Below are 15819 nucleotides of genomic sequence, written 5' to 3' on the forward strand. Positions count from 1 at the left end.
CAATTATTTACTTCAATGAAAGGTTAGAATTTTTTGATTTTTTTTTTTAAATAAAAGATCAAAAGGATAATCAATGCAGATTTATTTTTTATATTAGTGTATATTGTATTTAAGATGTTTATATGAATCTGACTCTGTAGCCATAAATTCCCAGTCATTACAGCATATTTTGAACACCTTGCTTTCAGGCTTTTGACTATGTGAAGTGCTCTCAGGTTGGTGTGCATGTAAAGTGAGACACAAGGGTTCATTAATGCAGCTCATGCATGCTGACCCCAAAGTTAATGTCCCTATCATTTTGGAGTAGGGAGCGTCTCTCAAGTGGTCTAACTCATGTTTAATGCATTGCACTGGTCAGAGATTTTAACCTCACCTGAAGAGAGGGGAAGAGAGTGTGACACGGACTGGGCGGTCCCTTAGCTCTCCGGTCAGGAGCACAGCAAAGCCTAGGGCTGAAAAGCCAATGCAGAGTTATTCTGACGGCTGACATTTACTTAACATGGATAACCCATTTCATGTGGCCTGTGTTCCAGGGGTCTGAGTTAGAGGGTGGCCCCTGGTCCCCTGTTGCTCTCAACCAAATCATGCAACAAATCCTAAAGGCACGCTGTATTCTCTCTCTGCGCCAAATGTCTACCGATCTACTCTGCTTAGACCAGACTAGTTTCCAGACATAGCCAGGATGGTCTTTCTGCTTGATGAAGGAAGCCCGATGGGCGCAAACTTGTTTTATAGGCCTATGCAAAGCTCTGTGAGATTTATTTAATACTCGCCTCTGGGGTCTTGTTGCAAGCCGTTGTGTTTGAAGAGTTTTGTTTGGTACTGAGAGATGATTTATGCCGTGGTCACCCATGGATATTTGCATGGATTTCTGTGTACTTTCTCTAATGTTGTTTAAATTCAATTGACATGCAGATGCTCTGAGCAAAGCTGAGGCACAAATATCCGTCTTCAATGGCTTTGCGTTGAGTCCCAAAAGAGGAATGCTAATTAGCACATTAGCTAAGATGAAAATTTGGTGAAAATGCTAATAAGAAAATTGTTTTTCTAATCAGACTCTGACTCATTGCACAGTTTCATAAAGCCATGTCAGCTCTAAGTGCTTTTTAAAACTGTTATGTGCATACCAGAGGCGGTGCATTAGCTAAGCCTCTGATTTGGGGCCTTAGCTGCAGATAGATGAGCTCAAGACCAGGTGCTGTTGACTTGTTGCAATTAATGAAGTTTCAGAGCACGCAACATCGAGAGAACGCACTGAATGTGTTAAAGTAATGTTCCGCGGGGGACCTGACGATGGATTTTTTCCTTTCATTGTTTGTTACTGTTGTATTCATGAAGTTTGTGCTGTTTTTAATGGCTGTTCAAGATCGTGATTACTATCGTTGTGGGACCAAAAGTGTATTTGTTTCAGCCACGTTGTTATGATTTTGAAATTATGATTATGATTTTTCAAACAATGAACCTGACCTTGTAAGATAATTGTTGATTTAGCATTTTCTGGCTGCATTAACACTTTAGGGATCTATTTGTGAATGGCTTCCTCCTAATGATTTTCTCTTTTTTTCCTCTCCCTCTTTCACACAGGAGCTGCTCAGTTCCCAGGTATGGCTTCCCTTTTACCTCTTGTTTGTGTGTTTGTTAGTTGTTGTTTTTTTGTTTTGTTTTTCATTCCCAACCCCATTTCTCAAATAGCTTGTCGTTCACATCTAGCAGTGCTGGTCATAACCGAAACCATCTCGCCTTTCTTCAGCCTCTCACTCACTGACGACTTCTCTCTCCTCAACCTCCACCGGTGCAGGTGCTGTGTCTCACCAGCACTCCATCTTTCTCGTCCCTTCTAACATTATCCATTTCTCACCTTTCAGGAAAGAAATTACGCCTCATTCTCTCCGGTGTCTCTTCCAGTTGAATTTCTCCATTTTCACAGAGCACATTTACTCCAGATATGCAATCATTTCCTCTTTCGAATGTGGCGAATATGTTTTGAAGGAGGGCGGTAAAATAAGTCATTTGGTAAACCGTACTCAAACTCTTCATTTTATCAATGTCTTGCCAGCGCCTCTCAGGTCTTCCTCATATCTTTTTTTTTTCTTGCCATATTTTTGCTGAGGCTCATTGAGAGTTCAAGATACTAGAATGTTTTTCTGTTCGTTTTTTTTATGAATTACGGATATGATATTACTTGCGTTGTTTAGTTTAGAGAGGTTACGCACAAAAGCACTATAAAAGTGATAAAAAGTCGGCTCCACCCAATGCAACCAGGCTGAATTCCTTTTCTTTTTTATTCGTACTGCTTGTGCTTTGCAGCTTTTCATTCCTGATGATTAGACAAGGTTTGAAATAGATATAATGCACACTATAATTAATTGATGAGTGTCTCATGACTCACTTTTTAATTGCCTTAACAAAACTTTGAGAACACATTCTGTGTTGAATCACAGTCACCTGGAGGCTTAATTACATATAATAAATACAATAAAAATGCATGTCGAAAATAGACATTTGTGATATATTAGTGACCATGTTGGTATAAGCTTATATTAGCCACTTTTAAAATTAAATCTGGATTGCATCTGCATGTTTAAATGAAACTACACTGTAAAAAAAAATAATAATAATAAAAAAAAAAAATTCAGGCCCCAATTGAACTTTTTCTAGTGGCTGATCACATCTAAAAATGTTCAGTTGGCCAAATCTAATTTCTGTGAATTGATGCAATTTAATTCACAGAAATTAAATTTTGCCAACTAAAAAATGTAAATGTGATCAGTCACTAGAAAAAGTTCAATTGGGGCCTGAATTTTTTTACAGTGTATGTATAAAGGTATTTGTCCCTGCTCCTCCTTGACAGGTTTGTCAGACGGTGTTCTTATTATTATAACTACTATACACATAAATAATAATAATAAAACAAAATGTATTACATTGTGCCAGGCCAATATAGGAAGTAGATAATATCAAGGTTTTTCTTTTCTTACTACCCCTCACCCACCTCTTTTTTTAATTATAATGCTTCTTTTCAGCATGGATATTTTTTAATTGCAACTGGTTTGTGAACACTGTTGATTTATAATATAAGCTATAGTATTTTTTACTGGGCATTATATTGAAAATAATTATTGGCTGTTGTATTAGCCAGCATATTGTTGCTTTACTAATCTAAAGCCATTAAAGAACAGACTTATTTATCCCCTACTAAATTGTCCCTGCCCTAATGCCCTCATCAGCACAGAGGAAGGAGTGATGCTTTTTTTTGAGTGTCAGGCCACATTAGAACGGAAAACTGGACACCCACCCTGCTCGGATTTGAAGGGGGACGATGATTCAGACAAGACAGCATTACGGCCAGCAACTTTAGCCCACACTCCAGCAGCCCTTTACGATTAATGCCCTTCTCCTCCACAGTCTATCAGCCCAAACATGCTGAGGCACAGGAGAAGTGCTCTTTCTCTCTTACACACACACACATAAACCCTGCTCTTGGCAAATGCAATGTATTTTTGTTTTTGTTTTTTGCCTTGCGATTCATTTATTAATCGAAGCCAAGTTATTTGTATCGGTATAAATTAGAAGTGAGCTGAAGAAGATACTCCCAAGGGGGATTGGATGAATCCCAGTCCTTGTTAAGGACCCCAGTCCTTCGTGGCCTTGTGCTTGGTTTATGCCGCATTTTCTCTCACACTCTCTCTCACACACACACACACACACACACACACACACACACACACACACACACACACACACACACACACACACACACACACACACACACACACACACACACACACACACACACACACACTCTCTCTCTCTCTCTCTCTCTCTCTCTCTCTCTCTCTCTCTCTCTCTCTCTCTCTCTCTCTCTCTCTCTCTCTCTCTCTCTCGCCCTCTTTCTCCTCCAGCTCTGCTTGTAAACAGAATGCTCTCTTGCCAAAGACATACACTCGCCATTAATACTGAATAGAGGGCCGTGCTGATGACTCTTCTATTATTGTGTTAGTTGTCTCCTGTGAAATTACTGTAAAGTGATCCAGAAGATCTGTGCTAGCAAATCACATTAGCACAAGGCAACACTTACAAAAGCATGCCATAAGTCAACAGTGATATATCCATGTTTTTTTTTTTTTTTAAAAGAAACAATTTATTTATTTAAGACCCCATAACATGTAGATGCACAGAGATGCACAATACTGAGATCATGGCAGTTATCAACGTTTTTTCCAGCCTACCGGTATTTAAAGTGATATATATACAATACAATTAATATATATATATATATATATATATATATATATATATATATATATATATATATATATATATATATATATATATATATATATATATATACAATTTTTTGTTATTTTATTATACAAAATAGCATTGCATTTTAGTATTGGTTAGTTATGAGCTAAGTGTAAAAAATAACTGAGCTAATTGTATCGGCCTGAAAAAATCAGCCATGCTTTGCTTTGTTTCAGGTGGTGCTTATAATTTATGGACAAGACATTCTTATTCTGTAGTACACTTGATTGGACAACAGTGCAGTGCAGGATGAGTCATCCATATTTTTCTCAGAAGAGAAAGATTGTACTTTTTAAATGTATGAGGCTAATTTAGTTATTTTTATGTGTATGTTGTATACAGACAACCTCAAAGATAAGCATCGTGAACCTGAAGCGACAGTTCTCCGATTGCGATTTCATTCGACTTTTATGTTAGCTGCTAGGAGAAAGCAAAGCTCTTCGTTCTTCTCTTTCTCTCTGTCTCTGTGCTGCCTCCTCTGACCTCAAGGACGTGTCTCTGCCACAAGGAGTCCTTGTTCTGCCTCTTTGCCTGTGATGTCATCTTAGCGAATGTGTGTGAGGACTTTTTTTTTTTTTTATCTGTGGCGATCGATAGGAAGATGTGAAAGGCAGAGGGCAGTTAATCTCCTGCCGCCTGCATGGGGATTCTTATCCTTGTGTGCACAGACGTTTCCTAGATCAGGACGCCCGCTCGGAGACAATGCAAAATACACACCAAACCTCTCGCGCAATATCGGCTCAAGGATGTTGTATTTAGATGGATGGCGACGAGAGGCCGTGTGACTCCGGCACAGCTCACTGATTCCAGAGTGAGGGACAGGTGCTGGAGGTCCTGGCGGTGCACCGTCTTGCTGAGAGAAGGAATGCTGGGAAGGGAAGAGAGGGAGAGAGAGGGCAAGGCAGGTCTCTGCTTTTCCGCAGTGTTTGCCTTACCTGCTTTCTTTTGGGGTTTTAGTGTTTTTTTGTGTATTTTTTTTTTTGTGAAAGCTGAATTTCAGCATCATGATTTCAGTTTTCAGTGTCACGTGATCCTTCATAAATCATTCTTATACACTGATTTGGTGCTCAAAAAACATTTACAATTATTACAAATCTTGAAAACAGTCACTTTTGATCAATTTAATGCATAAATAAAAAAAATTATAATGATTTCTTTTAAAAAAATGCATTGACCCCAAAATACTTAAAGGTGCACTCTGCAACATTCCGTCCACTGGAGGTCGCCTATTCTAAACAAAGGTGTAGTTTGATGACGCCAAGTGTGAGCGCAGTCTCTTGGGACATGTGGTCTTCACCTCACAGCCGGTGGAAAATAGGACTCGGGCAGAAATTATGTTGATGGATGCGGTTATTAACGTTACTGTAGTGTTAAGCAGAGCAGGGCCGAGTGTTGTGGAGCTGAGCACAGCCGCTGGAGCGATTGTTATACAAACACACAGCTCGCGAACACCGGGACTTTTATTATGACGGGACGGGACACAGTCGCCGCGTGGCCGCACTTCCGCTTTTTCCTGTCATGATTATAAGGTAAAGCCGCTCTGTTTATCATATTAGATACATTTAAGTGTGTTTAAAATGATGTTATGACGTTACTCTGTGCGTTCGCTCGTCGCTGCTGTGACATGTTTCTGCAGAATAAAACCGAGGGTAACGCAGATATAACGCGATCCTCAAACGCTATGCTGAAACGTCCCGGTCCTTAGTTAAAATAGCAATTTTCTCACAATTTACATATAGTTGGAAACATTTACATACTACATAGTGCACCTTTAATGATACGGTTATTTATAAATATCACAAGTGAACTGATAACCACGGATTTTGTTTCAATGTTGGTAACACTTTACAATGAGTTTTCATTGAACATAAACTAAGAATTAAGCATTTATTAATCTTCAAGTTTTTTTCAACATTTACCAATACATTATTAAAATCAAATGCCGTGTTTGTTAACATTAGTTAATGCACTGTGAACTAACATGAACAATCAGTTAACAACTGCATTTAAATGTTTAATAATTGTTTAGTTATAACTTTCTATGGTTGCATCAAAACAAGCTTCACATATAAAGACACTAAAATTACTTCAGATGTTTAAAACGTTGTTAAAAAACTTTTAAATATGTGTACTGTTTATTTGTGAGCAGCTTATGTTGTAACGGTCTCTAAAAGAGAGGTTTGCACAGCAGCGTTTTAGTGGAAAAGGGGTATTTGTTTATCCATTGCCGTTGAGACTCAGTCACAGATGCAGAAGTCCTTTCTTCCTCTCCCTCTGCTGAGAGAGATTTCCAAATGAGCGAGCAGGGGTGGCAAGGCCTCTGGTGCTGTGCCCGGCCCCCGTCGGCTCTCTGACGCATTAATCATCAGGCTGCCATCCATCCCTTCCCACACGCCACATTCCACTGCTGCTCCCATCCAACCTGCATTTTACCCTTCATTAGCACTAGTATCATCACAATTTACTTATCCATACGTTTGTGTGAACGCTTCATGGCTCCTCAGCGTACACAGGGAGTGGGAGGGGGGCTTTGTGGCTCAGGGGCTTGCTGAGCCTTTTAAGGGAACTCGCTCTGGTTTGTTTCAAAGAGAAAGCAGGGGGTTTACACGTGTCGTATCAAAACCTGCTTGTTACACAAGCCGACACTGTTCGTAATTAAACACAACAAAGCTGGAAAACTCTCATGGGTCCATCATTGGAAACATTTAACAACTATAATATTTGCATTAAATACATTTCTCCCCATGCTTTTAGGCTGATGGTATCCCAGCTGCACTTTTTATTCATATTTATTGTATACATAATAATGACTCTGAGATATTTAACTTATTAGATAACTTATATATTTAGAAAACATTTTTTTTTTTTTTTTTTTTTTTTACAGGGTTAATCGTTCAATAGAGCAAAAAGTCGCTTAATTAAATTAAGACAAGTGATGTCTGTGAAGGATTTAGCAGAAATATCTCAAAAGCATCTGCAGAGAGACACTCCAGAAGGCTTAACTTATTCCAGTTAAGCTTGATGTATTCTCTTAAGAAGATTTGGTAAATTTGTACACGTGTCATTAGGCTTGCCTTTGAATTTGTGCGTCTAGCGTGTAAATAGCCCTTGTTGAAAAGACTAGTGCTGGCATTTCAGGGGTTTTAAGTCTTAGTTTTGGGCTGATTTAAGGGATAGTTCACCCAAAAATCGAGAGGATTCCCCTAGCAGCTCCGAAATCGAATACTCCCCTACTGCAAAAAAAACAGTGCGCCTATAGAGTAGTATGTCCGTATAAATAGTATTTGAAAAACAGTGGACGAAAAGTCTCCTTAGGTGACCTACTACTTCCGGTGAGAATACTACTACTACTACACTATACTGACCTACTTACTACTTCCGGAGAAGAAGTGTTCATACGACAGACACTTCTCTGTCCCATGAGGCCAATGAAGAGGATTTATGAATGGAGGTTAAGGGACCCAACTGACTCCAGTAGGTCATGTGATAATGACAACATGGGGGATGCATAGACTGTAAAAAAAAAAAAATGGACGTAGTGTCGATGACGCCACCCTTAGGAATCTAAAGAGCAGTTTTGAAGCGTAAAGTAGAGACGAGCTGGTTGTTGCCACCTTGGCGTCATCGAGCAGTACACCCGGATAACTGAAAATGGGTATAGGTGGGATGTGGGCGGAGCTGAGGTGACGTAATGACTAACAAACAGCAGACAAACGGCTATCCACCTGTCACTCAAAGTGGCCACGCCCTTAATTATGCAGAAATTTAAGGCTTTATATAATGTAAATGAATGAGTTATAAAAATAAAAAAAAATCACCCCCCTCACAGTTGTCATGAAGGGCAAAATTAGATACAGACCAAAACCACAATTTGTACCAGGCTGTAAATGTGTTTTTTTTATTTTTGTTTTTTTTGCTGTAAAGTAACATGGGGCTCAATGAGATTCTGCTCCCCTCTGGAGCATGTCCCTAGTGGCCAGTCAAGGAATTGCAGTTTAAGTCACTTCCAGATTGGCTTCAATAGAAACTGGGGGAGATTGCCGCTCGGGTGGATGTATATGTACAGATTAAATTAATATTGCACGCATTCATACTATATAAAACATACTTTTTTAACAGTCGTGAAGTAAGTTCAAATTCAAATGTAGCATTTAGACAGTTTGTGATTTTGGACGCAGCTAGAACTATCCCTTTGAGAAGCCTGTTGGGGACAGCATCATCCAAAAGAGCATATGCTGGTCTTTTTAACAGGGGTGACTGAGTTTGAAAGGGGATGTTGGCACGTGTGTGTGGAGGTCTCCTTTCACAGATGGAAGGGCACAGTGACGTAATGCCAGTGCTGAGCTGCCGGTCATCAAAACACAAATGTGCTTGTTGTGATTTCGAACAAATGATATCAGACAGCCTGTGGGCCTAAAATAAACCAGCATTAATAACACAGCGATATGCAGAACATGTTCTCATATTAGAATGTACCCTGTCTTAATTGAGACATTTACATCTTATTCAGACAAAATGTCAGTATTACAAGGATAGTTAACCCTAAATTGAATTAGTTTCTCATTTTTGAAGAATATGCCGACTGCTCCTTTGTTTGTAATAATATTAAAATAAAAAAAATGGGAGTAGGTGCTCAAAAGCACTTATAAATATATCATAATAGTAGTCCACATATCTCAGGAGCTATATTCTAGGTCTTCTGGAGACATATAATAGCCTTGTGTGATAAGAATAATTTTTATTTTTGGGTGAATTAATACATACTAAGTGCATACTAAACGTACATTGTGTAGTGTACGCTTACATTTTGGGGTCAGTAAAAAAATTATACTTTCATACAGCAGTAAACACATTTAGGATGATAAAAATTATTTAAATAAATGCTGTTCTTTTGCACTTTTTTTCTATTTATATAGCAAAGCGGTTTTACAGTGTTAATAGGAAATTAATGCAACATAGATAGTTTTGACTGCAGCTTAGAAGAAAGTCATTGTCCAGCTTAAGTACGTTTTTAATTGATTCATTTCCATTGGAAAAATCATTAGTTATTAAATTAGGGGCTGCTTACACGACACCATTTTCAACTGAAAACAGAAAACTTAATGTGTTCTGGCATTCATTTACATGACAACAGCATATAATAAATGTTAATAATAAATGCAATAATAAATGTTTCTTGAGCATCTGGCCGTTCATTTACATGACAACAGCATTTAATAAATGTTAATAACAATAAATGCAATAATAAATGTTTCTTGAGCATCTGGCCATTCATTTACATGACAACAGCATTTAATAAATGTTAATAACAATAAATGCAATAATAAATGTTTCTTGAGCATCTGGCCATTCATTTACATGACAACAGCATTTAATAAATGTTAATAACATTAAATGCAATAATAAATGTTTCTTGAGCATCAAAACATATTAGACTGATTTCTTATCAATCATAGGACTTATCGGGGTTATGTGAGTTGTGGCTGCTGAAAATTCCTCTTTACAGTCACAGGAATAATGAATTAAAATATATATTATTAGTTAAAATATTATTTTAAATTGTAATATTTTACATTATTACAGTTTTTTTTTTTTAATCAAATAATGAAGCCTTGTTACGTTTCTTTTTTTATGTTACAAAACCTTACCATCTCCAAACTTTTAAACATTAATATACTTAGTAAACTACACAGAGGCAGAGAGATTTCAAAGAGGAAATTATTGCTCAAAGGTTGTTCTTTCATAACTTTGAAAGCTTAGTGGAGGTCTGATGTTTAATATTATACTTATCGATTTTTCTACTAATTTTCCTTAGGATGGGTTCTCAGACTTGATTGCAGATATCTTGTCATATCTGCATGAGCACATTATTTAGATCTCTTCAGAAACTCTAGACTTTTTTAAAATTAAATAGTAAATTAAAACTATCTCATTTGTGATTTTTCTTTCCTATGTGCAATCATTTAAAAGAAAGTTCACACAAATGAAAATCCTGCTTTGAAAGTTCAACACCCTCTGAACACATAGTATCGTAACCATGGAGTTCTCCTCTATTAGCCAGACTGTAATATTTGAGCACGAACAGTGACCTTTGCAGCTCAGAATAGTGATGGGTATCACATTCGTGCTCACTGATTCTGGCTCAGAGGTATACGTGGATCTCACTCTTTTACAATCACCACCATTCAGATCTAATTCAAAGCCATGGTTTTCCTCACTCGCACATGCTGTTTAAAAAAAACTGCAGCAGGCAGGATGAGCTATTGAGGCGGACAGTGGAGTGCTGTGACCTTTACAGCGCAGCAGTGCCCGCACTCCTGCATTAGCCCATTCCGTGTCACACACACGCGTGCGCACGCACACACACACACACATGCGTATTCGCGGTCTGGGTGTTCCTCTGGGTTGATGTATGAGGGGCACTGGGGTGGTGCTGGGCCTGTAGTGATATAAATGGCTTGTCTGCCTCACTGAGAGTGGAGTATCGTCCTCTGACAGCTTTAATCTAGACCAAAATGATCAATGTTCTGTTCTACTTATTTTGAATGTCGGTAATTAAATACAGAGATAATGTCACAGATCTGTTTGAACAAGTTATGCAAATGCACAGTACACAAATTTCTTTGCCATTTTTGCGATGCCTTGTTTGTTGTTGATGCATGCACGGAAAGCTAATTTTTTTCAGGGACGATTTTTTTGGTGGTCTTTGCCTGAGCATTAAGGCTAATGAAATCTTCATTTAAATAGGAATTTATCATTTGCTCACTTGTTACAGTGACACAAACAATTATTTTAATTAAACTGAGCTGCACACCAATAATCAATAATAATTTGGGACCTAAACAAGTTTAATTCCTCTATTAATATGGTATGATCCCTGCACAAGATTTGCATAGCATTTGATATCTCTGGGGTAGTTTTTCATAATAAGAGTTACATAGGAACATGAATATTAACATATGTTTTTAAGATTTTGACTAAATCTAAATACAGTAGTTTGTATGTTGTTACCATTGCTCTTAAAAATAATATTTTTGTATTATTTTATTTTATATAAAATACATACATTAAATATGTCTCGTAGAGTAATGTCTCATAATTGATGTATGTTTTAATCACAATTTGTATTAATGCAAATTAATTATTAATCCCATCTAGTGCAAATTAAATATATATATATAAACATCAAGTATTTTCACATATCAAACAGCTCCTCCCCCTTTTAAGATAGCCAATTCCCTATTGCTTATAGTGCACTATGTGCCGTTCACGTAGAAATTAGTAAATGGATTGTGTGCCTCTTCCTCTAGAGTCTGGGACCCTGATTTCCAAATGAAATGCAAAATTTACCTTCATCAGAGAACTTAAGTTTGGACCACTAAGCAGTCTTTTTTGTCTTTAGCCCAGGAGAAACGTTTCTGACACTGTATATTGTTCAAGAGTGGCTTGACACAAGGAATGCAACAGCTGAAACCCATGTCTTGCATATGTCTGTGCTTCTTTTTCGGTAAAGTGATTCTTTAAGCACTGGCTCCAGCTGCAGTCCGCTCTTTGTGAATCTCCCCCACATTTTTGAATGGGTTTTGTTTCATAGTCCTCTCTAGGGTTTGGTTATCCCTATTGCCTGTACACTTTTTTCTACCACATCTTTTCTTTCCCTTTAACTCTCTATTAATGTGCTTGGACACAAAGCTCTCTGAACAGCCAGCCTCTTTTGCCATGACCTTTTGTGTCTTGCCTGCCTTCAATATTGAACCTTTTCACAATATTCAATTTTTTTGAGAAACTGAATTTAGATTTTCCTTAGTTGTCAGTTATAATTATCAACATTAAAATAAATAAACATTTGAAATGTATCAGTCTGTGTGTAATTAATTAATGTTAAATACAAGTTTTACTTTTTGAATGGATTTAGCGAAATAAATAAACTTTTTGATGATATTATAATTATAGGACCAGCACCTGTATAATGCAGGGGTGGGATGCTTTAGATTCTAAAGAGTATTTGATTGGACAAAAACATTTTGATGTCATCATAATTATTGATCCATATTGGCGGAAGGGCGAGACAGTAAGTTCTGAACATCTTAAATGCAAAATATGTTGTTTTTACAGTGTGCTAGCTTATAGATAACAGTAAGGCTATTCATGCTAAAAGCCACAAATTCAGTGTTGATTTCATGGGGACTTTAAAATGATTTTAATGTCACAAAACACTTTTTTAAAAGCATTTTATCATGACACTTTTATTTAATATTAAATGTTTTAAAAAGTATAAAAAAGTATTATTAAAAAAACATTAAATTGTATTTTCAGTAAAATGTTTAAGCTTGAAGAATACGGTAAAGTAAAAAAACAACCAAAAAACTATAAACACACACACACACACACACACACACACACACACACACACACGCACACACGCACACACACACACACACACACACACACACACACACACACACACACACACACACACACACACCACTATTACTCTTTTTATGGAATAAATAACATTTTGAAGATTTAAAAGCAGCAGTGAGCATGCCAGCATGCAATTAACATGTTTACCCATTTTCCTCATTGAGTTTGACTCATTAGCATACCCTAGTGGTTCATGTTTGTTCCTCTGGTATTTTTTGTAATATATATATATAGGCCTTATGTTCTCCTGATGCTTTAGGGTAAACATCTGGTTTCCAGCCCATGAATAGTTAAATGACATCTCACCAAGACTTGTTGCCAAAGTTTGTGCAAAACTTTTTGGAAGTAATGGAGATGAGTCTCTGGAGGTCTACCGATGATTCAAATCATCCCTCTCATCCCACACAACAAAATGACATCCAGCTCATCACCCCAGAGTTGTGCAAAGTAAACACAGAACGGGCTAATTGCATCAAGTTTGGTTTATCACGTACAGTCTACATTTTAATGAATTTTTGAGCAATATTTAAGTTCAAAATATTGCAGTTCTCAGCCAAGACTGGAGTTAGGGGATTTTTCATGGGGGGATGAGAGGCTTGGATAAATAGGAAACAAGAAATATAGTCATTGAGGACATAGAAGAGAACATTTTAGTTATAAGGTTAAAAATGAATGCTTTAATTTAGTATTCTGTTCCTTGCTAGTCACCTTCCCCTCCTCAGCTTGCTTTAACATACTAAAAGCTTGTTTGTTTTCCTATTGAGCTTGGCAGACAGGGCTGCTGTGCGTGCTCATGTATGTGTTTTACCCTTCCGATGCATCTTCTGTCACTTAGCATGATTACCACCCACTAGCTGAATGGCCTCGGACTGGCCGGTATTTAGCACAGTCTCCGTGACAACCGCTGTAGCATGCTTAACCTTCATCCGTAACCCCTCTCTGGGATAAACAGTCTTTCTATTTGCATTTCCAATCTAGTCCTCTCAATCCACACCTCATCCCCTTCGACGAGTCTTAAGGAAGTCGCTCCTAGCCGCGCTAGGTTTATTTGTTTTGGTCTGTTTTGACTTTGTGCTACTGGCAGGCTGATTGAATTCAGTTTTGTTAAACTGTCTCCCCTTATCTGTCACCATCACACGATCTGATTGCTTTCTTCCCTTCTGCTTTAAGTGACAAGGCTGTTTAGAGGTGCCTGACAACTGAGGCATGCAAATTAGCAGTTGATGGTGTCTTAAAGTCATGTCACATTTCACGTAAATATATTTATTTATCCTCAGTTTTAGCCTATAATGTTTTTCTCGCAGCTCTGCAGGGAAGGCAGCCGTGGGGTGTTATTTAGATTTTTTTGTTTATTTATTTATTTTTATCCCAGCGAGTTGCAGTAAAAATATAGGTTTGTTGTGAATTATCTAGCTCTTAAATACCGTTGTTATTTACTTGCACATGTATGGACATGTCTAACCTGTATGGGTGAAAGAGAAATTTAGATTTGAATGTTTGCTCTTTTCAATATTGCGGAAGTGATTTGCGGTAATTTTATGCCATAAAATTAGTATATATGCAGCCCATATGATTTATTATACTAATAATGAATTCAATTGCCATACAGATAGCTTTGTGTCAGGCTTATACTGAAATTAGTTCTTTACCCAGTGAATTTCTTCCGATCTGCCCTAGCTCTCCAGTAATTCATGATGTAATTCATAAGCGAGTTGTTCATTTAAATCCACAGATCTACTTCATAACACTGAACCATTCTAATTTATTCATGAATCAGATTGATCATAACTTATATTAAGCCACTATATTAAGACGTAATAACTAGTATGACTAACTAGCAGTTAACAAAGGGGCACTAATTTAATTTTTACTATTCAAATTAGACCAATCTACCTTTTTATGTAACTGACTTGAAAAAGTTAGGACCAGTCTTGAAGAACCGATTTAGATGACTAACATGTAAGACTAGTCTGCAGTTAAGTAGTTTAAGCAGCCCGCCACCGGTTTGTAATATCAACACAGTGATCAATAATGTGTTCCATAGAAGAATGTCAGTCGTACAAGTTTAAACAACACCATGGAGGTGAATACTGTAAATTATTATAGAATTTCAATTTTTTGTCTGAACTATCCCCTTAATGGTATACGTTTGTGCTTTGGGTCAGCCAGCCAAGGTCTGTAGCTTCCATTTGTGTGGCAGTGGCAGCTCCTATCACATGGTGATCTCATCCGGAGAGGGGATTTGGACCAAGCATGTGTAACATGAAAACAGGCAATCTCATGAAGCACACACTATGCAGGAAAGAGAGGGGGGGACACTTTCACACTCTGCTGGATATTCACACCCACTCTAGCTGTGTTTTGCCACCTGTTCTTCATTGTGCACTCATGTAAGTGTGAGATTGTGGGTTTGGATGATGTAGGGCTGCATCTCTGTTTTAAGGAAATGGACAGTAGTGCCGTTTTCCCGAGGTTTGTTTACTTTTTTGTCATTTTGTCCATTGCCCCTACATGGATGGATGGATGGATGGATGGATGGATGGATGGATGGATGGATGGATGGATGGATGGATGGGTGGGTGGGTGGGTGTATGGATGAATGGATGGATGGATGGATGGATGGATGGATGGATGGATGGATGGATGGATGGATGGATGGATGGATGATGGATGGATGGATGGCAGAAGTTATAAGATGAATCAATGGCAGAAGTGATGGATGGATGGATGGATGGATGGATGGATGGATGGATGGATGGATGGATGGATGGATGGATGGATGGATGGAAGAAGTTAAAAGATGAATGGATGGAAGAAATGATGCATGAATAGATGATGTAGTTCAAAGATGGATAGATGGATGGCAGAAGTTATACGATGAATTGATGGAATAAGTTATGGATGGATGATGGATGGATGGATGGATGGATGGATGGATGGATGGATGGATGGATGGATGGATGGATGGATGGATGGATGGATGGATGGATGGATGGATGGAAAGTAATAAGATGAATGGATGGCAGAAGTTATAAGATGAATGCATAGATAGATAGATAGATAGATAGATAGATAGATAGATAGATAGAT

General features: G+C 37.8%; 1 protein-coding gene across 4 annotated transcripts in view; it reads left to right on the forward strand.

Moving 5' to 3' along the window:
- Window positions 1-15819, forward strand: part of cadm1a (cell adhesion molecule 1a) — a 323756-nt gene that overhangs the window by 222132 nt on the left and 85805 nt on the right. For all 4 annotated transcript variants that reach the window (XM_067423006.1, XM_067423008.1, XM_067423007.1 and 1 more), the window contains one exon: window positions 1585-1602. In XM_067423006.1, coding sequence (XP_067279107.1) covers window positions 1585-1602 — 18 coding nt within the window. The remainder of the gene's footprint in view (window positions 1-1584; window positions 1603-15819) is intronic.

The sequence above is a fragment of the Pseudorasbora parva genome, chromosome 18 (assembly GCF_024679245.1).
Source record: "Pseudorasbora parva isolate DD20220531a chromosome 18, ASM2467924v1, whole genome shotgun sequence".
In the NCBI taxonomy this organism is placed as follows: domain Eukaryota; kingdom Metazoa; phylum Chordata; class Actinopteri; order Cypriniformes; family Gobionidae; genus Pseudorasbora; species Pseudorasbora parva.